Raw genomic sequence first — 23,091 nt, forward strand, 5'->3', positions numbered from 1 at the left:
CCCCAGAAGGCTTAATTAGCGGTGCTCACCCATTTTAAAGGTCTTCTCCGGGCCAGATGCCAGAGCCCCTGGGCAGGGCCTGCACAGCCTGGCAGGAGGCTCCTGGGGCCTCGGGGCCCCTGTGGCCGTCACCCCCCCAGGGTGCCCCCTGTGTGAGTGGTGGGCTCCCGGTGCCTCCACAGCCTTCTCCAGGGCTGGTGCCCGGCTGCTGGCCTCCTCACCCCATGGAGGGCCCAGGTGAGACTGTCACCTGCGTGCCAGCCTGTCACCTAAGTGCGTTCACCTACTCAGGGGACTGCTGGATGCAGAGCAGTGACCTCGGAGTGCACCTTCTCTTTCATTTGACTGAGGCTCCCAGCCTGGGAGCCTGGGCTCACCCCCTGGGAACAGGTAGTGACTCTCGCTTTGACAACAAGAGTGACTTGGGTCCCACTAGCCTTTGGCTGAGTTGAGTTGGAGAAATGCCTTCCTCTCCCTAAAGTCCCTGGTGGTAGCCTGGGGACCCCTGGCCTGGGAACACGTGAGGACTAGCCCCATTCCTAGGCCACCCTGCCTGGGCACCATCCAGACCCCCTTCCTGGCACTCTCTGGGGCATGTTGTCCTCCCTTGTCCCTTGCCATGGTGGCCTCTGTGTGAGAGCTGTGGATGGGGGATACCAGATGGCGAGTTCCTGGGAGCTGATGCCTGTAGGGGCGGGGCCGGTTCCTCGGTCTCCCAGGAGTTTCCAGGATTGGCGTGGGTTTGTCAGCCTGGGCCCAGCGGGAGCTGCTCTCTGGGGGCCTGAAAAGCTTTTAGACCGAGGATGGAGTCCCCTGGGGGCCACCTCCCAGGCAAAGCCAGGCGTGTTTGTTTGAGGGGTGCCTCACCGTCTCAAGCCCCTTCTTGTTGCTGAGGGACCTGGCCAGGCTGTGGGCCTGAGACGCTGGCCTGGGATGGGGAGGGTGTTGGGGCATCTCAGCTCCTGGCCAAGGGCTGCCCCGTGGGGGGTCTCCTGCGGCAGCTCGGCCTGGGCACGTTAGAGGGCACTGCCCACCCAGTCTGTTCCAGGCTGCCTGGGCTCTGTGAAGACTTGATGGGGGTAGAGCTGGATTTCTGGCCCCTAGGGAGCTTGGGACCCTTCACCCTCCACTGCCTTACCTTCCTGCCTCAGTGTGGGGGCATCTTCTGGTTCACACTGGCACCCTTTGCCCAGGCCTTGGTCCTCAGGAGTGGCCTCTTCCACCCCCATGGGCCAGTTGAGGGTGGGCTGCTCAGCTGGAACCTGGGGCTGCCATGGAGCCCCTCCCCCAGGCCTGCCGGGGTCCTCCTGGCTGGGAGGGTGTCGTGACCCCTCCTGGGGCTTTGCAGGGGGACAAGAAACATGCCCCCACAGGCTTGAGGCTCTGCAGTTGGACTCCCCACTAGCAGCTTGGAGTGAGGCTTGCAGAGAGGCTGGTGGAGAAGCTGCCTAAAAATCCACCCTTCCTTCCCCAGCATGGGGCCAGAGCTCTCGGGGGGCTGACACCTCCAGGGCCCGGAGCAATCTGGGAAGGCCCCAGAGGAGGCTGCACCTGAGGGGGGCCTTAAAACACTCCAGAGGGGCCTTGAAACACACTTGAACTTGTCTCTGAGGCAGAGAGAGGGCAGGAAAGGTACAACCTCCACACCTCCCTGCCTTCTAGATGATCTTATGGAAATCAGACACCAAAAGCGTTCCCCTCTCAAAAGTGAGAATCTACAAGAAAGACTTTGCCAATGGCTCCCACACTGTGAGAGTGTGAGTCCCCGTTCCCCAGCCCTGCCCGCCCAGTCCTGGTGTGCCCCATTGCCCAGGGCGCCCAGTCTCTGGGGTGGGAAGAGCAGGGCCTAGTGAGGCCCAAGGGTGAGGCCAAGCCTGCTTCTTATTCTCAGCCCCTAAACCTGAGCCTGTCCTTGCCTTCCCCGGTGGTGTGGGGAGCAGTGGTCTGGCCCGAGTGTCTGGGGGCATCATTCTTGGTTTTCCATGACACCCTGCAGAGTGCCAGTGTGCAACACTCAGAGAGGAGAGCAGCTCCCATGTGGTCTAACACTGCACTGGAGGCCTCCGCCTCTGTGTACCTGGGGTGCTCTGAGCCAGCACAATGCCTGCCCATGACCCTGGAGGCGGCCTGGCTGACTCTGGACCCTAGCCTTGGACATGGTTGTTCCCTCATGTGCCCTGGGTGGAGCAGCACTCCTGGGCCCTGTCTGAGGGCCACAGATGTCACTGGCTTAACCAGCAGGGAGGTCCCTCCAGATGAAACACCCTGTGCCACCCCAGGGAAGAGGTGGGCCCTCTGTCCTTCTTCCCTTCTCGGCCCATGCCTATCAGGCCTTTGGGTTGGACACTGTTGGGGAGGGGACTCTGTTGTCACCCCCTGGTGGCCTGGCCACCCCCTGCCTGTGTCCCCCAGAGTTGGATGGACTCATGTGCACACGGCTGGGAGAGGCCTCCCAGCCCTGTCTCCCCACCTGGCTCTCCCATGGGTGTGCTGTGTGCCCTGGGGCAGACTCTTCCCTACCCAGTCCTGGGTCTCCCCATCACAGCAGTGAGAGGCTGCATAGACCCCCTCCCCTGGCCCCTCGGTTCCTTCTTGGAGGGGAGGCCTGGCCCCGGGGAGGCTGCTGGCAGGCCTTTGGCTTGTGCTGAAGGGCCAGGGCTGGCTGCCTTGCTGCCCTCTGACCGCCACCTGGTGTGCTAGTGCCGGGCACTGCGTAGGCAGTGGGTTGCTGTCCTGTCGATACAGACCAGGCCTGCCCTCCCAGGACTCTGGTGACAAGTGAGGCGCCTTCCTAAACGCTCTGGAGAAGCTGAACCGGTGTGATGCTCACGCAGCCCTGGATCGGGGCCTCCCCCAGGAGGGCAAGTCGGAGCTGACGCTCAGCAGCGAGTAGGCGCATGTGGCGGTGCAGGCACTGTGGGCATTGGGTGCCCACAGTGCACCCTGCGGCTCCCACCTGGGAGTGCCCCCGTTGGTCCCTGCTGTCTGGCCTCCTTCATTCCATGTGTGTGGTCCAGCTGCCGCCCGCCACTCCCTAAAGTGCCGGGTGCCCTTGGTAGGCCAATAGGGCACTGCTAGCACTTATCTCTAGGGACCCACCTGTCACCTTGGCCAGTGGGTCTGGACCACTGCAGCCAAGCATGGGCCGAGCTGACCACCCAGAAAGGCGGGCACTGGGCAGGATGATCTGGCCCTGGCTGGGGGTGGGGGCCTTGCTGGGGTGTGGGCTGTGGGGTCAGCTTAGCCTGGTCCACGGAGGGGGGTGGGGGGCGTTTCCCTCCCTGCTCCGTTTCTGGACGCCTAGTTGCCATGCGGAAGGGCCAGTGTTTGCCTGGTGCTCTGTGTTGTTGGGGTGACATCATGGGCTCAGACCCCTTGGCGTGTGGACAAGGACAGCTGCTCTCACAGGCTGTGAGTCAGTAGTGCCCCTGTGCGACAAGGAGGCCCCATTGAGAGGGCAGGGGATGGGGCACGAGTACAGGGCAAGGCCGCCTGGAGGGGAAGTGGGGGATGAACACGCACACCAGCCTGCCATCCTGGCCTTGTCCCCAGCAGAGGGCTTCCTAGAAGGCAGGGCTGCGGGTGACTACTGACCACACGTGGCAGGAGACTCAAGATCTAGAAACCATCCCAATCTGAGGGCAGTAATTACAAGCCTCGTGAAGCCAGCAGGGACCAGAACCACCCTGGAGAACTGGACTCGAAACCACTGGGCTGGGTTTGGAAGCCTCGGCGGAGGATCTGGTGGGCCTGCGTCCAGCCCTTGCCTTGGCGCAGCCCGCAGTCAGCCAACGAGCTCAGAGGCTGGGCCTGGCCACTGATGCCCCACCCTCCACTCCCTCTGCTGCCCAGGATGCTGCGCCTCAAGCAGAGACCAAGCCAGCTCAGGCGGAAGGAGGCCCCTTTACCTTTGCAGAGCTTCAGCCTCACACTTGGCAGAATACTGGGTGGCGCCACCTCCTACTGGCAGAGGTTGGAATTGCACCCCAGCCTGAGTGGACCTGAACGTGCTTGGGCTGGAGTGATGTCTCCTAGAATTGGCAAACTGGGGAGTTAGGGTGACCCAGGCAGCTCTGGCTGCCATAATGGAGAGAGTGCTCTGGGTCTCTTCCTACAAGGACATGAATCCTACCTGGTCAGGGCCCCACCCTATTCCCTCACAGAGACCCTATCTCCAAATACATTCACCTTGGGGATTAAGCCTCCAACATAGGATTTTTTTAGGGGGGACACATTCCATTCATAACAGAGTGTCCCCCAACAACAGTCAGTTGCATCTGATCTGGAAGTGGACAAGGACCGAAGTTAGGCCTTGGCAGAACAAGACTCCAAAGTCAGGAAGGGACAGAAACGTTGGGCCGGATTGCCGAAGCATCTGGTGTGATTGTGCACACTGACCATCAAACCCTCACTGGGTGAGGATTTTTTCCTTTGAGAAAACACCAGTATTAAAGAAGTGAAAGACACAGTAGGGCTTGCATCTGTCCACAGGTGAGCCAGGTGAGGGCTGTGGAGCACAGACAGGGAGGCTCTTCCTCCACTGGGAGGCAAATCCCCAGTCTGTGTCTGATGGACACACTCAGCTTTGCCGGGTCTGAGCTTGGTCCACTTTACAGGGCTGTAGCAGGTGTGAGCCTTTGGCTGTAGCCTGGGCAGGGGTGGCTGTGCTGTGTGTTTTGCAGCTGGGTCTCAGTGTCCCGAGGGGTCTGGACACATCCGTAGCAGTATTGGGCACTGGCCATGCAGGAGTGGCCCTTCCTGAGCTGCACATCCCAGTGCTGGCGAAAATCGGCCTGGTTCAGCTTTCCGGGAATCCGTGGCACAGGATATATGCGACAACACTGGGCTTGGCTCCCGGCTGCACACAGCTTGGGAGCATCTGGGGTGTTAGAACTGTGTGGACTGGAGTGGCAAGAGGACAGGCTCTGGGGGGGATCCCTGCCTCTGATCCCCTCTCCCTGGTAGGCTCCAGTGGGCACCATGCCCGGTGGTCCCTGGGTGCATCTCGGGGCTCTGCCTGTCTGGAGGGGCTGATGAGAAGCCTCTTTTTTTCCCAGCCCTGCCACAGCTTCCTGGGCCCTTGTGGTGCCTGGGTCCTGATGGCGCAGCTTCCCTGCCATGGGCTCTGTGCCCCCTGTGCCTGCCTGGCCCTGCTAGGAGGGGGTCTGTTTCCTATTACGTGTTCCAGACAGGGGTGCTGTTGCTGCGGTGAACACAATAAACAGGGCCCCCGGGAAGGCGGGGCCGGCGCAGGCCATGCTCAGAGGCCCCTGGAGTCACAGGAGTGGCTTCAGCAGAGCCGTCTCAGGTGAGGCAGGCCGGGCCTGGGGGCCAGGACAGCTCCCATCTTGTCTGGGCAGTTAGGTGGATGGGGCGAGGGGCTCAGAGGCAGACGGGCTTACCTGAGTTCTGCCCTGGGTTCCCCACGGCCTGCACGTGCCAGGGACACGTGGGGCAGGAGACAGAGCCATCACTGCGACCCCCAACAGCCTCCCAAGGCTGGCTCTGCCCCAGGAGGGGCCCCTCAGCGCCTGCTCCCCTGTGGGAGACAGGTACGGCAAGCACGGGGGGTTTTTTAAGCCAGCTTGCTCTGAGGGGTTTTGCCTTCTCAGGGCCCAGCGGCTGCTCCAGCCACTGCCTGCTCTGTTGACCTCTGACCGCCCTCCCCTCCGTGGTGCCAGGCTTCCCATCCGCCATGCAGCAACAGTAGATGGGTTCCCCAGTCTCGGCCCCAGGCCCAGCCACCTCCCAGGGATGGTGGCAGCCCCCCAGGAGGTGCCCCAGAGGAGGCGGCATCTCAAAGAAGCCTCCCCACTCCGAGAGAGTGTTGGCACTTTGGTAAAGGGGTTTGGGATTGCTCTGGGCACAGGCCTGGGCAGACAGCCTCCCCTGCCCGGCACAGGCAACAGCACATTCTTGCGGCTTCCCTCTGAGCTCAGGGCTGACTCCCTCCCTAACCGCAAGGCGACTGCCAGACTTGACAGTAACCAAACCCCTGCTGAGGGGCTGGCTGCTGCTTCTGGCAGAGGTCCAGTGCCCACCCTGGGTGCCCAGCCTGGCCCAGCGCCCTCTCCCCACCTCCCTGGGCCAGCTCAGGGCACAGCCCCATCCATCCATGGGGTACAGGCACCCACTGTGCCAACCTGACCCCACAGTCCATGCTTTGCAGGAATGTGCATGAAGGAATGGGGGCATGGGCACTGCGTGGGGTCAGGCGTGAGGTGTGGCCTGGCCTGGGGTGGGTAGGAGCTGTGCTGGTCCCTTGGGAACTGGGGGCCAAGCCTGTGGCCCATGGCAGCTGTCCATGGCGTCCCCGCACCTGCTCCCACCCTGGCCTAAGGACCACGATGGTGAGATGCCTGGGTCTCAGTCACCCCTTGTCAGCCTGCATCCTCCTCCAGGGAGATGCAGCCTGCTGGGGCACTGAGCCCATGCTCGCAGCTTCTCAGAGACCCCTGGTGCTTAGTGTTCTGTGCTGGGCTTCTGTCTGGGTAGGGTCCCCTTCTGTGTCCAGCCCTCGAGCAGGCTGGGGCCAGAGGATCCAGTGAATCCCCTGCAGGCGTGAGGATCCTGTAGGTAGCAGAGAAGGCAAAACCAGGCCTGTGAGCCGGGCAGGGAGCAGCCTGTGACGATGGAGATGAAAAGGCGGAGGGGCTCGGAGTGGCCAGGAGGGGTCCTACAGCAGGAGGAAGTGGCCATGCCACTCCCTGCTCCATGCCAGCCAGGGACAGACTGTCGGCCAGGCGTCCTCTTGGGCTGACTTGGGGTCCTCCCCGTGTCCCCAGCCATTAACTCCTGCACCCTGGGCAATGGCGGCTGCCAGCACCACTGTGTCCAGCTCATGATCACTCGGCATCGCTGCCAGTGCCGGCCCGGGTTCCAGCTCCAGGAGGACGGCAGGCGCTGTGTCTGTGAGTGCCGCCAGCCCGGGAGGGAGGGAGGACCTGAGGGTGGAGGCAGGACAAGCTGCCTTGCCTGGGCCGTTGGGGGAAGTGGGTCTTCAGGAGGCCCCCAAGGCTGCTGAGAGGCCTGGTAGGGATGGCACGTTTGGGGCCAGGAAGCTCAGGATGGGGGCCGCCTCACTGCTGTAGGTGCCCACCTGATGGGGGGCCACCTCACTTCCATAGGTGCCCACCTGAGGCTTGCTGCCCTTGGGAGGAGGTGGCAGGCCAGCCTGGTTTGGCACTTAGCTCTGAGTCGTCAGGGCTGCTTGCGTGGAAGGTGGTGGGGGGCTTTGCTGATGGTGACGGTACGGCAGACTCAGCAGTCCTCCAGGATATGGAAATGGGGGCTGTGGGTGGGGCAGGTGCTGAGAGAATGCCCCCACCTGGCCTCTAGGTCCTCCCCAGTGTGGGCATGAAGGGGCCGGAGTCACAGAGCTGGGAGGCCACCGCCCTGGTGTCAGCGCCAGCACCTGGGCCGAGAAGGGTGGTGGGAGGAGCTGGCCTGGGCCGTTGCCTGACCTGGGCTGGCTGGCCTTGTCCTGAGACTGCAGAGTCTTCTCGACGTCTTGGGGGCCTTCTGCACCTGGGAGGAGGGAGACCCGCTGCCCAGCCCATCAGCCTGGAGCACAGAGTGGGGAGAGCACTGGGTGAGGGGTCTCACAAGAAGCCTTGGGGCAGGTGCCCTGCGGCCACTGGGGTCCCCTCTCCCCAACCCCCTCCTCGGGTCCGTGGCTGCAGGGCGAAGCCCGTGTGCCGACAGGAACGGCGGCTGCATGCACAGGTGCCAGGTGGTCCGGGGCCTCGCCCACTGTGAGTGCCACGTGGGCTATCAGCTAGCAGCAGACGGCAAGGCCTGTGAAGGTAGGATGCCCCTCCCCTGCTCCGCCCCGCCCAGGGTCAGAAAGCGCACCCAGGCGCTGTGGAGGGACCCGTCTAACTCTGGGGCCGTGGCCTCCCATGAGACCAGGCCCTTTGGCCTTGCCCCCTTAGGTGACCTGGGATGTGGCGGTCTCATCTCCCTTGCTGGGGGCCGAGGGGCGAGGGTAGGAAGGCTGGCAAAAGCTGCTCCCAGCCCGAGGCTCATTTCACCAGGAGTGAGCCAGGGAGCCCAGGTGTTGCTTATAGTTTTTAAACTATTGTATTTTTTTTTTTTTTTTTTTTTTTTGAGACGGAGTCTCGCTGGATCGCCCATGCTGGAGTGCAGTGGTGCAATCTCGGCTCACTGCGAGCTCCACCTCCCGGGTTCACGCCATTCTCCTGCCTTGGCCTCCCCAGCAGCTGGGACAACAGGCACCCGCCGCTATGCCTGGCTAATTTTTTGTATTTTTAGTAGAGACGGGGTTTCACCATGTTGGCCAGGATGGTCTCGATCTCCTGATCTTGTGATCCGCCCTCCTCGGCCTCCCAAAGTGCTGGGATTACAGGCGTGAGCCACTGCGCCCGGCCTAAACTATCGTATTTCCTAAGTAGTGCCTGCCCAGCAGGAAACTGAAGAGATGAATAAGAGAAAAGGAGAAATGAGCCTGGGGCTGTGGCTCACACCTGTAATCCCAGCACTTTGGGAGGCCAAAGAGGGAGGACCGCTTAAGCCCAGTTGCTCAAGACCAGCCTAGGCAACATGGCGAGACCCTGTCTCTAAACAATTTTTTTTTTTTTAATTAGCCACGTGTGGTGGTGCTGTCTGGAGTCCTAGCTACTCAGGAATCTGAGGCAGGAGGATCACTTGAGCCCAGGAGGTCAAGGCTGCAGTGAGCTATGATCACGCCACTGCACTCCGGCCTGGGTGGCAGAGCAAGATTCTGTCTCTAAAAAAAAAAAAGGCCTGGCGTGGTGGCTCACACCTGTAATCCCAGCACTTTGGGAGGCCAAGGTGGGCAGATCACTTGAGTTTAGAAGTTCAAGACCAGCCTGGGCAACATAGTGAGATCCTGTATGTACAAAAAAATAAGAAAACCCAACTAGCTGAGCATGGTGGTGCACACCTGTGGTCCCAGCTACTCAGGAGGCTGAGGCAGGAGTCCCAGCTACTCAGGAGGCTGAGGCAGGAGTCCCAGCTACTCGGGAGGCTGAGGCAGGAGAATCACTTGAGCCCAGGAGGTTGAGGCTACAGTGAGCCATGATTGCACCAGTGCGCTACAGCCTGGGTGACAGAATGAGACCCTGTCTAAAAATAAATAAAATAATTAAATAGAACTCAAGAAGAAAGGAGGCATTGTTCCTGAGCCCAGGAAACACTGGACGTGTGGGATGGGCTTCTGCTGCTGCTTCGCTGGGGCTGTTCGTGAATGTGCTTGTTTAGAGTCAGGTCGCAGGCAGGTGCCATTGTTTGGAACCCACCGCTGCACCCTCTGCCACACCACGCCGTCCTCTGCAGCATGGCTGGGCAACATTTATTTGTTAAGCCTGTCCCTGCACGTCTGGGTGTTCCTGACTCTTCCCTGGGCCAAGCAGCCTTGGGGAGGGGTCTGGCTGCCGCCGCCCCAGTGGTCCACAGGGTGAGTCTCTGAGGCAGCGGCATTTGTCCAGACCAGGCAGTGGTCAGTTTCCAAGGGTATTAGTCCATTTTCATGCTGCTGATAAAGACATACCCAAGACTGGGCAATTTACTAAAGAAAGAGGTTTAATGGACTTAACAGTTCCACATGGCTTGGGGCGGCCTCACAATCATGGTGGAAGGCCAGGAGGAGCAAGTCACACCTCATGTCAATAGCAGTAGGAAAAGAGAGAGCTTGTGCAGGGAAACTCCTGTTTTTAAAACCATCAGATCTCATGAGACTTACTATCACGAGAACAGTGCAGGAAAGACCCACCCCCATGATTCAATCACCTCCCACCAGGCTCCTCCACCACACGTGGGAATTGTGGGAGTTACAGTTCAAGGTGAGATTTGTGTGGGGACACAGCCAGACCATATCACCAGGCACCCGCCGGATGGCCGTGGGGTGTCGTGGTGTGTGGTTCCACGTCCTCACTGACACCAGGAAAGTGCCGCCTGGGTAATGGCACCTGGTCACACAATGGGCTTAGTGTGAGACCCGTGTGGGTGCCAACTTCTTCATCCCAGGGGACCTGCAGGGCTGTGACTAGTGGTCATCAGGGACAGTGGGATTGGCCCTGAACGCCTGTGTCATGCGGCCACAGGCCCTGGGTGTCAGCAGGCTGTGTGCTGTCTTCCACTGGTCCCATGCAAAGGCCCTTTCTGGCACCTCTGAGCCCTCTCTGTGGTCTCTCCCCTCCAGATGTGGACGAATGTGCTGCAGGGCTGGCCCAGTGTGCCCATGGCTGCCTCAACACCCAGGGGTCCTTCAAGTGCATGTGTCATGCGGGCTATGAGCTGGGCGCCGATGGCCGGCAGTGCTACCGTGAGTGGGTAGCTGGCAACAGGCTGAAGGTGCTCGGGATGGCCATGCTGCTCCCCAGGACCCTGAGGCCTGCTTTGGCTGAAGGGCAGGGCTTCCTTGTCAATCAGGGGCAGCCCTGGGTGTGAGCCCTTGGTGAGCAGAGGGTCGAGGGAGGGCAGGGAGTCCCAGACCCGACAAGGCCTGGGAGCTCCATGTTGCTGCTTCCCACGGGTGTCCCCGGGCCTGAGGCTGGCTGCTGGGTGGAGGTAGGGGGAACTAAGGTAGGTGGGTGTCATCCTAGCTGCCATCCCACACCCCGGGTGGCTGGTCTCACGGCAGGGATTGAGATGGAAATCGTGAACAGCTGTGAGGCCAACAACGGCGGCTGCTCCCATGGCTGCAGCCACACCAGTGCTGGGCCCCTGTGCACCTGTCCCCGTGGCTACGAGCTGGACACAGATCAGAAGACCTGCATCGGTGCGCACTGGCTCCTCCCAGATGCCTGCACCCCACTCCAGGGACCCGCTGCTGCCCTGGGTCTGGAATCAGTTCCATGCCATGACTTGGAGGTCCTCATCAGTCTCCCTGAGTCCTGGTCTGGCTGCCTGGGCCCAGGCGGGGTGGTAGGGCAGGCCTGACAGAGGCAGCATCCTGGCCAGGAAAGACCCTCGGTGCCCGCATCGGCCTGCCAGGCCCATACCCACATTCACAGCACCCCCTTAGCCCCATCAGCACCTCCTCAGTACTGCCCCTTCACCTGGGAAGGACCCAGTGTCCTGGAAGTCATACCCCAGACCCTGACTCCCAGATGGAGTCCCCACCCTCTAGCCCCAGTCCCAACACCTTGTCCACAGCAGACAGGCGGGTGGCCCCGGGGCTGTGACGTGTCCTCTGTGTGCACATATGTGGGACCAGGAAAGTGCATGTGCGTTGGTGTGATTGTGTGGTGGGTGCGATTGTCTGCAGATGCCATGAATGTAGGTGTGCACACGTGAGACTGGGCAGGTGCACGTGCAGTCGGGTGCGTGGGTTGTGTGTGGTCGTATGCAGTTGCATGCAGTTGTGTGTGGGTGGGGATGTGTGCACGTGCAGGTGCCTGGTACCAGGGGGCCCGTGGTGTGTGCTCCACAGATGTCGACGACTGTGCAGACAGCCCATGCTGCCAGCAGGTGTGCACCAACAACCCCGGCGGGTACGAGTGCGGCTGCTACGCTGGCTACCGGCTCAGTGCCGATGGCTGTGGCTGTGAGGGTGAGCACTGCCCTGCCACTGCACAGCTGGGGTGGCCTGGGAGCAGGGCTGCCCTAAGGAAGGACATGGGGCTGGCTCTGGTCCCCCCATGGTGGGCATGGGGTCAGCCTGCTCTGTGCTTTGCTGTGGGGCTGTGGGCGTTGGTTGGGCACCTGCTGCATGCAGGGCTATGGGCGTTGATTGAGCGCCTGCTGAGTGCGGGGCTGTGCTGACCTGTCCCCTCCCTCCCTCTGGCCTGAGGTCACTGGCCGCTCTCTCCTGGAGCTGGGCCTGTCCCCCTGGCTGCTGCCTGGCCGGCCCCTCCCAGCCTGGGCCCCTCTAGCAGGTGTCTGCCATGGCTCTGACCTTGGGGTGGGAGGATGGCCAGAGTGGCCGCTGTGGCTGAGGGTGAGTTTTACTGGCTGGTTCAAGAGATGAGCCACTCAACTCTGGCAGGGCCACCAGGGCTTCAGTCCTGCGGGTAGGACTGGGTGGGCAGGGGCCTCCCTGGTTCCCCACCCGGGAGCACAGGCCTCAGTGGCCCCGGGTCGCCCGCAGATGTGGATGAGTGCGCCTCCAGCCATGGTGGCTGCGAGCACCACTGCACCAACCTGGCCGGCTCCTTCCAGTGCTCCTGTGAGGCCGGCTACCGGCTGCACGAGGACCGCAGGGGCTGTAGCCGTGAGTCTCCTGCCCTCCGCGGAGCACCAGCCTCTGCCTTCTCCAGTTTGCCCCAGCTGACCCTGCATCCCGCAGGCCTGGCCCACCCCACCCCCACCTGCCTGGGGTCCTTTGCCCCCTGGCCTCTCTGGGCCAACACCACCTCAGAGGCTCTCAGGCCCCTGGGGACCCACTGAGGTCCTGCCTCTTCTGAGGGCCGTGTGGGGGTTGGGGACAGTGGGGTGGGGGAAGCTGGTGAGACAGGCATCCTCCCGGAGCCCAGCACCTGTCCTGACCAGGTGAGAGAAGGGACCAAGACCTAAGGTGATGTTGTCCCTGGGGCTGATGGTAGCTGCTCTCACCCCTACCTCTCTAGGCCCCAGAGTCCCTAGAGCTGGGATGAGGCTGGGGCAGAGGGGCAGGGTTCAGGTCCTCAGGGTCCAGAGCCTTCTCTGTACTGAGAAGGAGGGTCGGGTGCAGCTGGGATGACCCCTGGGACCAGGCTGAGGAGGTGGGGGTAGTGGAGGCAGTAGGAGGGTGGCGGGAGGCCCTGGGGTGGGGCTCAGGCCCAGCCCTACCCGCCGGGGAGTCGCTGGGGCAGGCAGGTGGGTGGCAGGGGCTAAGGGGCCTCTGTGCCCCTGGCAGCCCTGGAGGAGCCGGTGGTGGACCCGGACGGCGAGCTGCCCTTCGTGCGGCCCCTGCCCCACATTGCCGTGCTCCAGGATGAGCTGCCGCAACTCTTCCAGGATGACGACGTTGGGGCTGATGAGGAAGAGGCAGAGTTGCGGGGTGAACACGCGCTCACAGAGAAGTTTGGTGAGCACGGGCCCAGCCCCCGGGGGCTCCTGCTTGCAGGGCTGGCAGCCAGCGACCCCTCTTTCTAGGCTACCATCCAATCAGAGGCTGGGGACGTGAGGAAGGACCCCTGCAATGCCATGTTAGACCAAGGCCCAGAGAGAGTGAGCCACTGGCTCAGTTTGCACAGTTCGTGCGGGCTGAGCCGGGCAGGACCGGGCTCCCAGCTCCCAGGTTAGGGCTCCTTCTGGCCCCAGTATCTGTCCACATGTCACCCTTTTGGGGCCCTCATGGGCCGAGGATGCCCCTTACGCCCCTTCCCTGGCCTGAGGGTCTGAGCCGGGCCTCTGTGCCTGCTGAGGCCAGGGGTCAGGCTCTGAACGCCCCCATCCTGGTCTGCCCCCCAGTCTGCCTGGATGACTCCTTTGGCCACGACTGCAGCTTGACCTGTGATGACTGCAGGAACGGAGGGACCTGCCTCCCAGGCCTGGATGGCTGTGACTGCCCCCAGGGCTGGACTGGGCTCATCTGCAATGAGAGTGAGGCAGCTGGGCAGGGGCTGGGGGCTGGGAAGGGGCCTCTGAGCCCCAAGACCTGGGGACAGCCCTTTGAGCCCATTCAGTTTTACTCCTGCCTGCTGGCCCTGGGCGGGGGGCTCTGTGCAGATCCATTCATTCATCCATTTGTTCATTCCTTTGATAAGCATCCCCTGACTGTCCACTCTATGCCGGGCACTGTCCTTCCTAAATATCAGTCTTCACGGTCCAGCAACAAGCAAGCCAGCAAATAACTAAGACAGTGAGAAGTGTCTGCTGAAGGGCAGCCGGCAGGTGGGGTTCCTCTAGCTCAGATGGCCGGGGACCCATCATAACTGTCAGTGAGGCTCTGCCTGTTTGAAAGAGCTGGTTCAGAAGGAGGAGACTCCTATCTCTGCTGGCGTTCAGAGAGAGGAGTCAGTGATCGATTAGTGATGTCTGCCATGAGCTTGGGCAGGGATGATGTGGTCCAAGTGACATCATTTTATCTCTAGGCAATTGCTTCTAAACCCAGAGCCTCCAACCCTAGGAAGGGGTCTCAGAGTGTCATGCTGGCTGGTGACCCTGACGCTTCCCTGTCACTCTTTGTAGCTTGTCCTTCGGACACCTTTGGGAAGAACTGCAGCTTCTCCTGCAGCTGTCAGAATGGTGGGACCTGCGACGCTGTCACAGGGGCCTGCCGTTGCCCCCCCGGTGTCAGCGGAACTAACTGTGAGGATGGTGTGTGCAACCTCTTCTGGTGCTTCTGGAATTACCCCTGGGCTGTAAGGGAAGTGGGAGGCACCACCCCTCCATGTCCTCCTTGTCTCCTTCCTCCCACTGGAGCAGGGAAACTGCTGCCAAACTTTTCCTAGACTCCCTTCCCTTCCTGCCTCCCTGTCTCCAGAGCTTTAGGCTGTGCTTGAGAGGGAATGAGGCCCTTGAATGAGAGGGGTGTTGCTTTTTCACTGTTGCTAATTTTCCCAGGGCCTAACTGTAGCAGATGATAAGACTTTACAGAGCAACACTTTTGGAATGGGTTCCCTTGAGAGGCAGTGAGGTCCCTGTTCCTGGAAGCATTCAAGTAGAGCTGGTGATGGCTGGGTGAGGTTTGCAGAAGGGATTACTCAGGGGCTAGTGGCTGCAAGGGATGATGTTGACTTCCTTATTAACTCTAAAGTTTCAGCCTTTCTGGAGGAATTAGTCCAGAAAATGTTTCCCAGGTGGCTAAAGCTTCATCTTTAAGTCTTCAGACTTTGTCATTTCTGCCTCTTTCATTGGAGAGTGCAGCTAACGTATCATAAACCTTCTGCCTTCATGAGAGGGAGACAGCCAGCCCTAGAACCTGTGCCCCAGGTGGCCCCGTGAGCTTTCCTGGCTGTATGTGCTGGGCTCTGCAGGGCTAGTTGCCTGGTGGTGGTGGGGACCCCAGGCAGCCGCACAGGGCTTCCTACCTCTTCTGTGTCAGCGTGCCTCCCTTCCCCACTTTGTCTGCCCTTTTGATTCTATGGGGGGCTGGGGAACCCCCATATTCATTCCTGGGTGCTGCATCCCTGGGATTGTGCTGTACCCTCCAGGCTGCCTGCAGCATCGAGGGGTCACCTCCTCTTCTCCAGGCCTCGTCTTTCTGTCTCAGCCTCCACCTGCCTCTCTGATGAGGACATCTGTCTTTGGATTCAGGGCCAACCTGAATAACGCAGGGCTACTATGGCAAGCACTGTCGCAAGAAATGCAACTGTGCCTAGTCTCCAGGTCCTGGGGAATAGGACGTGTATGTAGTTGTGGGGGTACCTTCATCTGACTACCGCCTTCAGTAGGAGGAAAGATGTGGGGAAGGACCCAGCCAGAGGGAATTGTTTGGGGAAGAAAGGACATTTCTAGCTCTGGGGCCACCTGCGGCTTGGGCCTGGGACCTTGGCCACTGGGACCACGTGTCGTTCCCGCTTTGAGGTTCTGAGGTCAAGCTTAGTGACCGCCATGGGACAGAAGTCAGGCAGCTCCTGATGGGGGCCAGACTTTGGGGAGAGTGGGGCATGAGCTTTGTGCATCTCTCCAGTGTGAGCCGAGGAATGTGCTCTTCCACCCGCCCTTGCTACAAACCCTGGGGGCAGGGGATGTAGGGGACAGACCAGCCAGGGCAGATGGTCACATCCAGAAGGCTCACCTAGTGCCCTGGCGGGGGCTGCTCCCAGCTCCTGTGCTAGGCCCTGGGCCCCTGAGCATCCTACCACATGCGGGGGACCACATGTGGTAGGCTGGCTGCCACCAAGGTTCTCATGGAGCCCCGCTGCCCCCAGGCTGCCCCAAGGGCTACTATGGCAAGCACTGTCGCAAGAAATGCAACTGTGCCAACCGGGGCCGGTGCCACCGCCTCTACGGGGCCTGCCTGTGCGACCCGGGGCTCTACGGCCGCTTCTGCCACCTCAGTGAGTCTCACTGCCCCTTCCAGTGTCCATGGTGGCGGCAGCGGGTGGAAGGGATAGTCTGTGTCCTGTTACCTGTGGTCTGGGTTAGGATGAGGCTATCGGGGCCCAGCCAGGTCACCCACTGGGATGTGGGTCTGGAGTCCGCCCTGAGTCTGTGGACTCTAAGCCACATCCTCTCGACTGTGACTGTGCTGACATCCAGGGCGTCTGGGTGGATGGTCCCCAACCTTGTGGTGCCTCCCAGCCCTGATGGGTGGTAGGGCTGCAGATGAGGGCAGGGCCAGGCCTTTTGCAGAAGCCTCCAGGGGATGAGGCCTATCTTGGCTTTTGGAGATTCCTGGCAGCAAGGCCAAGCTCTGAGTCCCTGGTGGGGTCACCCATCCCTGGGGTTCAGACACTCGGGGAGGGAAGGGGCGGTGGGCTGCAGGGGGAGAGGTGGAGGAGGACAGCTCCCTACATGATCTTGGCTGTCGTCCTGGCTGACCCAGGGCTGGTGGAAGCGGTCTGGGAGGGTGGGGCTTCAGACAGGAGCCCCACTCAACGGTTCTGTGGGTGCAGCCTGCCCGCCGTGGGCCTTTGGGCCGGGCTGCTCGGAGGAGTGCCAGTGTGTACAGCCCCACACGCGGTCCTGTGACAAGAGGGATGGCAGCTGCTCCTGCAAGGCCGGCTACAGGGGCGAGCGCTGTCAGGCAGGTGAGTCCAGGCATGGGGTCTGGGGGGGGTGCCAGGGCCGGCTGACCCCACCCACCCCTCTCTCATGCCCTGCAGAGTGTGAGCCGGGCTACTTTGGGCCGGGGTGCCGGCAGGCATGCACCTGCCCAGTGGGCGTGGCCTGTGACTCTCTGAGCGGCGAGTGTGGGAAGCAGTGTCCTGCTGGTTTCCAGGGAGAGGATTGTGGCCAAGGTGAGTGGCCAGCTCCTGGGGTTCCCGGCATTCTCATTGTGGGGTCTAGGCTGCCTGCCTGGCTGGAGGGTGGGCTTCAGAAGGGCTGCACAGCTGTCACTATCGGCCCCCTTAGCCTAAGCCCAGGTGGTGCCTTCCTACCGGTGTTGCCTTGACAGCTTGTCACGTAGCAGTGGTGCGGCTGCTAGTCTGAGTCTGGTCTGCTCAGGGCAGGAGCTGCTGTCTGCCCATGGCCTGGCCCGGAGAGGGGCCAGTGCTTCTCCAAACTCTTCCCTTGCCCACTCGCTCCTTGCTCGACCGGAACAGACTGTGGGCTTCTCTCAGAGGCTGGGGCAGCAGCTCCCTCCTCACATGTGAGCCGGCAGCAGAGGCTGCCCCTGGACGTGGCGGTTCGGAGAGTGGTCTGGGCTGCAGTGCCGGCCTGGGGTCGTGGCTGCAGGCCCCTGCACGCAGATGCTTTGGCCTGGGTGTGAGCAGGCACAGAGCCTGGGAGCCCCACGCTCACATGGCAGGCAGGGGAGGAGGCTGTTAGGAGCTGGCTGAGAGATGGACCAGCCGAGTCCATGCTTAGGTATTCCCAGGAGACCCGGGGACCAACTCCCCGATGAGATTCCAGCCCAGCGTGCATGGGGCTGGGGGCTTTGCCAAGAGGGCTGGGAAGGTGGGGGTGTCCTGGCTGCCCCAGCTTGCACTGGCGGGAGGTGCAATGACCAGGACAACGGCTTGTGGTCCTGGCCAAGCAGAAAGCTGACCAAGCTGGTCTGAGGCTCAGCGGGATGGTCACTCCTCAGTCTCATGACCAGGGTAGGAAATACCCGAGTGTGTCATCGGCTTATGAGGGGAAGGAAAATGCCCTCAGCATGAGTAACGTGGCTGCCGCCGCTGCCGCCGCTGCCGCCGACAAGGCCTGGGCAGGTCGGAGCCTCCCTTGGCCCGGCGCACGCTGTCCACGCCCATTGGCTGGGAGAGACGGGAGCCACAAAGACTTGCCGTGTGACCGGCATGACCATGGCCTGGGCTGGAGAGAGAGTGAGAAGCCCGGCACCAGCCCCCTTCCTCTGCCTCCCCTAGGCCCAGCCCCTTCCTCTGCCTCCCCTGGGCCCAGCCCCCTCCTCTGCCTCCCCTGGGCCCATCCCCCTCCTCTGCCTCCCCTGGGGCCATGCCAGGGGGCTGTCTGGACTCAAGCCCCCCCAGCATGGGCCCTTCCCCTCCCCACCTCCATCTGGGGAATGAGAAGGGGCCTGCAGAGGGAGCAACGTCACCCACCCAAGGACCCACCAGCCAGCTCTTAGGCCACCCTGGTCCCAGCCACTAAGGGCCAGAGCACTCTAGGCCAAGACTCCCGACCTGGACTCACAGAAGCTCTGTGGTCTCAGGCCGGCATGCAGCAGCTCTGAGTGCCCACTTCTCATCTGTGCACAAGCCCTAGGGCTTCATGAGTTCGCGGACGTGGGACTCAGCTCCTCCTGACTCCCTGGCATCCTCTCCCCACCCTTCCTCCCGCTCACCACCCTCAAACATGTACACACATACATGCACACACCACTTACACATACACACATATATGCACACACCGCTTACACACACACACACATGAATGCAGGCAGGTGCATGCAGACACACACCAGCAGCTCACCCTCCCCTGATGCCTGTGACCCCTCCTTCCAGTCCCCGCTCTCTACACCGGAGACAGTGAGGTGGCCTCGCCAGAGAAGCACCTCCACTGCTCCTGGAGCCCCCAGTTGCTGAGAGGAGGAAGGCTCCTCCCCCTGCCCCTCCCCTGCCCCTCCCCTGTCCCTCCCCTGCCCCTCCCCTGTCCCTCCCCTGCCCCCCTCTGCCCCTCCCGCCCCTCCCGCCCCTCCCCTGCCCCACCCCTGCCCCCCTCTGCCCCTCCCCTGCCCCTCCCCGCCCCTCCCCTGCCCCTCCTCTGCTCCTCCCCTGCCCCCCTGCCCCCCCACCCCTCCCCTGCCCCCCCTGCCCCCCCGCCCCTCCCCTGCCCCTCCCCTGCCCCTCCCCTGCCCCCCCCGCCCCTCCCCTGCCCCCCCCGCCCCTCCCCTGCCCCTCCCCTGCCCCCTCTGCCCCTCCCCTGCCCCCTCTGCCCCTCCCCTGCCCCCCCTGCCCCTCCCCTGCCCCCCTCTGCTCCTCCCCTGCCCCCCTCTGCTCCTCCCCTGCTCCTCCCCTGCCCCCCTCTGCCCCTCCCCTGCCCCTCCCCTGCCCCCCTCTGCCCCTCCCCTGCCCCTCCCCTGCCCCTCCCCTGCCCCTCCCCTGCCCCCCTCTGCCCCCCTCTGCCCCTCCCCTGCCCCTCCCCTGCCCCTCCCCACCCCTCCCCTGCCCCTCCTCTGCTCCTCCCCTGCGCCTCCTCTGCTCCTCCCCTGCTCCTCCCCTGCCCCTCCTCTGCTCCTCCCCTGCCCCCCTCTGCTCCTTCCCCTCTTTTCTTTAAGAGCCTGTGGTGCTCCAAGGATAAGCCACAGGTGATGATATCCGACTGTTGATATAAAGATCAACACTCTTTATAAAGATAACATCTCTTGTTGGGTCTGGAAACTGTTCCTGCCCAGCACTCATCTACTCCAGTTAGTGTGTGTGGGGGGGGGGTTCCCTGAGGCCCTGTGGGGCTGCTTTGGCCAGCGACCCCCCAGCCCTGTGCACACTGCCCAGTGCCCTAGGGCAAAATGAGTGCCAGGCCTGTGGTCCCAGGGACGTGCCTGTGTCCCTGTGGGCAGGTGCCCCTGGGGATGGGCCCTGGTGACAAGGGTTCACCAGGGTGTGTCCTCAGGGCCTCAGTGGGGCCAGGCCTGGTGCTCCGCCTGTATTACCGGTGCTCCTCCCCAGGCAGGGCACATCCTGGCTCTCAGCCCCGCTGTGGGCCTTCTGACGCATCAGCTCTGTGGATCTTTGGCATGCAGCACGGGGTCTCTGTCGACTGCCTTCTTGGGACTGCTGTGATGCCGTTGTGAGCCCAGGGAGAGGTTTAGTTCCAGCAGCAGGCAGGGCATCAGAGTGGCTGCGCCTTGCTGGGGGAGGCAAGAAGGCTTCCCTGCCACCCGAGCTCCCGGTCCAGCCTCATGCTCTGTTGTCCTCACAGGAGAGCCCAAGGCCAGGCCCTTACGGGCAGGGCAGGCATGGGAGAGCAGAGGAAAGCTCTGCCAGGGAGGTCATTCCAGGGCTTCCAGCACCCACGGCTCTGCCAGGCCATGGGGAGCAGCCCCTGCAGGCCCTGTCCAGGGGTCCCGATCCTCAGCCCCCACGTTCTCTCCCGAGGTCCCCCTTCCTGGCATGCTGTGACTCCCTGGTCTCTGTGCTCCCTGGGGTCTCATTCACCTGCTGGGTGGAGCAGGGGGGACCCTAGGTCTCCAGGAGGTCCCCTGCCCTCCCCATTCTAGCCCCATCCCACAGGGAAAGGCAGTGGCTCTGGGGGTGGAGTGAGTGGGTGCACCGCCTCCCCAGCCCTCGGGCCGAGTCCCTGGAGGGGCTCCCAGCCGGGTGGAGGGGAGTGGGAGACTGGACCAGCATCGCCAGGTTGGGCTGGGGACACACTGGCCTGACCAGGACAGGTCCTCTGGTGACTACGGTGGTGGAGGAAGAGCAGGCCCTACCTCGGGCTCCCGGGAGCTCTCCAGGGTCCTGGACGGCTGAGGGATCTGCATCAGCCTCTCCCAAGCTGCCCCAGCAGCCCTGCCCCTCCCCTCTCCTCCCATCCATCAGCTCCCCTTTCACCCCTCCCTTGCCTGTTCCTGTGACCTGCCTGGCCACTCTGGGCACCCCACGTGTGCTCAGCAGCACCCCCCCCCGGGGGCTAGAGCCCGAGCCCAAGCCCATGTGAGGAGGCGTGGGAGGCACACTTGCCAGGAGCCCCTGAGGGGAAGGCTGTGGTGGGTCCGCTCCACGTGGCGCGGCTGAGGCCCCTCGTGCTTCCTCCTGCAGAGTGCCCGGTGGGGACGTTTGGTGTGAACTGCTCGGGCTCCTGCTCCTGTGGGGGGGCCCCCTGCCACGGGGTCACGGGGCAGTGCCGTTGTCCGCCGGGGAGGACCGGGAAAGACTGTGAGGCAGGTGAGTGTCAGCCGCAGCCCCAGTTCCACCTCCTCAGGCTGCACGGCTCCGAGCTGGTGGGGCCCTGAACTGTGGGGTCCCCAGCCCTGCGGATCCCAGGCCCGTCTATAGCAGGTGTGAGAGCTCACAGTGCACTCCCCTGGGGTAGGGAGTGGGGGTCTGTGGCTGCCCCACCAAGCGCCTGGGGCCCACAGGCTGCCCTCCTGGGCTGCTCCCTCTCTGCATGAGGGCTCCCAGTCTCTAACGGGCTCGGCTACTCGTGTTATCAGCTGAACTGTGCCTGGGGCTGGGGCTCCTCTACTGTGGGTGGGCACCCCGCAGCCTGCAGCCCCAGGAGGCGTCCGGGCCCTCTCACCTCCCCGGGCAGGCTGAGATGGTAACAGTGGTTCCGCCTCCTCGGCTGTGGCTCCAGGGGCATCATGCCATGTTATGTTTATTGATGTGTTGATCGGGGCAGCTTGGGCACTGACTGGCCATGGGGGGTGGGTGCTAGATTGTCCCGAGGGCCGCTGGGGGCTGGGATGCCAGGAGATCTGCCCAGCATGCCAGCATGGTGGCCGCTGCGACCCTGAGACCGGAGCCTGCCTGTGCCTCCCTGGCTTCATCGGCAGCCGCTGCCAGGACGGTGAGTGAGCTGGAGCCGCCCCTGAGCCTTTGATCCGGGGTAGGCAGCCAGGCCCCACTCACCCTCTCTCGCCTGCCTGTAGTGTGCCCAGCAGGCTGGTATGGTCCCAGCTGCCAGACAAGGTGCTCTTGTGCCAATGATGGGCACTGCCACCCAGCCACCGGACACTGCAGCTGTGCTCCTGGGTGGACCGGCTTTAGCTGCCAGAGAGGTACAGGGGCCTTTGGCCTGCCCTTTGTCCCTCCTTTCCTAGCCCCTGGAGAGGCCTCCGCCCAGGGCCCCCGAGGACTAGGGGCTTGCAGGAGGCCGTGCCCCAGTCCTGAGACGCCCCTGTGCCTGACTTGGCTGTGGTGCCTGTGGCCTGCGCTTGGGCCTGCGCTGGATGACCCTGAGTTCTGTTGCAGCCTGTGATAGTGGGCACTGGGGACCTGACTGCAGCCACCCCTGCAACTGTAGCACTGGCCACGGGAGCTGCGATGCCATCAGTGGCCAGTGTCTGTGCGAGGCTGGCTACGTGGGCCCGTGGTGCGAGCAGCGTGAGTCCTGGCCCTGCCTTTGGCTGCACCCCCTCCTGAGCGCACACACACACATGCACACGTACACACACACAAACATACACACAAAGCCTTTGGCCATGCCCCCTCTTGCGAACACACACATATGAAGCCTTTGGCCATGCCTATTCCTGTGCACACACATGCACATAGGCACGAACACACAACATGAACACACACACAAAGCCTTTGGCTGTACTCCCTCCTGTGCGCACGCACACGAAGCCTTTGGCTGTACGTCCTCCTGTGAGTGCACACATACACAGCCTTTGGCCGTGCCGCCTCCTGTGCGCACACACACCCACCAAAACATGCAGGCATACACATGCGCACTGCGGCTGGGCCCTGGCCTGGCTTCCTCTGCCTTCCCTGAGCTTTCCCAGCCCCCACTGCCCCGCTCCACAGCCTGGACCCAGGTCCCACCCTCTCACCGACCTGCACCAGGCTCACTCAGAGCTGCAGCAGGAAGGGGCAGGGCCTGTCCCCCACTGCGGGAGGCCTGGCACCTGGGGGACGGAGAAGGGGTCTGCTTAGGACTGAGGCTGGTGTCCCTCAGTGTGTGCCCCCGAGCTTGGTTGGTGGAACCGGGGAAGGCCTGGGTCGGGTGTCCTAGAGGCAACCCCTGGGGAGGTTCCCATCCCTAAAGCTGTTGCCTGGAGCTCCCTCAAGCCTCCCATGGCCCTACCTGGGTTGGGGATGAAGCATGTGGGTGAGCCCAGTCTCCCTTGGGTAGGAAGGGGCTTCTCACGAGCCAGGCCTGTCCCACAGTCCTGGGGATGGCGGCAAGGCCTGGGCACGGCTGGGTCAGGCTCCTGGCCCTCTGGCTGATAGTGGGCCGGGGCCGCATGTCTCAGGGTGTCCCCAGGGCCACTTTGGGCCCGGCTGTGAGCAGCGGTGCCAGTGTCAGCACGGAGCAGCCTGTGACCACGTCAGCGGGGCCTGCACCTGCCAGGCCGGCTGGAGGGGCACCTTCTGCGAGCGTGGTGAGCTAGGGCACAGGCGGGGGCTAGGCTGGGTGGCCTCCAGTGTGGGCCCCTCCACATCACTG

The 23,091-nt window shown here is 62.8% G+C and overlaps 1 protein-coding gene across 12 annotated transcripts in view; it reads left to right on the forward strand.

The window, feature by feature from the left end:
* LOC129472208 (multiple epidermal growth factor-like domains protein 6) overlaps positions 1 to 23,091 on the forward strand; it is a 120,013-nt gene that overhangs the window by 87,889 nt on the left and 9,033 nt on the right. For 11 of the 12 annotated variants that reach the window (XM_055261606.2, XM_063631169.1, XM_063631172.1 and 8 more), the window contains 17 exons: positions 6,786 to 6,911; positions 7,683 to 7,805; positions 10,184 to 10,306; positions 10,625 to 10,762; positions 11,417 to 11,536; positions 12,074 to 12,196; positions 12,821 to 12,991; positions 13,378 to 13,509; positions 14,098 to 14,226; positions 15,783 to 15,911; positions 16,470 to 16,604; positions 16,680 to 16,814; positions 20,739 to 20,864; positions 21,358 to 21,489; positions 21,572 to 21,700; positions 21,894 to 22,025; positions 22,898 to 23,026. In XM_055261606.2, the coding sequence (XP_055117581.1) occupies positions 6,786 to 6,911; positions 7,683 to 7,805; positions 10,184 to 10,306; positions 10,625 to 10,762; positions 11,417 to 11,536; positions 12,074 to 12,196; positions 12,821 to 12,991; positions 13,378 to 13,509; positions 14,098 to 14,226; positions 15,783 to 15,911; positions 16,470 to 16,604; positions 16,680 to 16,814; positions 20,739 to 20,864; positions 21,358 to 21,489; positions 21,572 to 21,700; positions 21,894 to 22,025; positions 22,898 to 23,026 (2,232 nt within the window). The remainder of the gene's footprint in view (positions 1 to 6,785; positions 6,912 to 7,682; positions 7,806 to 10,183; positions 10,307 to 10,624; positions 10,763 to 11,416; positions 11,537 to 12,073; positions 12,197 to 12,820; positions 12,992 to 13,377; positions 13,510 to 14,097; positions 14,227 to 15,782; positions 15,912 to 16,469; positions 16,605 to 16,679; positions 16,815 to 20,738; positions 20,865 to 21,357; positions 21,490 to 21,571; positions 21,701 to 21,893; positions 22,026 to 22,897; positions 23,027 to 23,091) is intronic. The other variant, XM_063631174.1, reaches the window with a different exon arrangement.

This window comes from Symphalangus syndactylus, chromosome 22 (genome assembly GCF_028878055.3).
Source record: "Symphalangus syndactylus isolate Jambi chromosome 22, NHGRI_mSymSyn1-v2.1_pri, whole genome shotgun sequence".
Taxonomy (NCBI): domain Eukaryota; kingdom Metazoa; phylum Chordata; class Mammalia; order Primates; family Hylobatidae; genus Symphalangus; species Symphalangus syndactylus.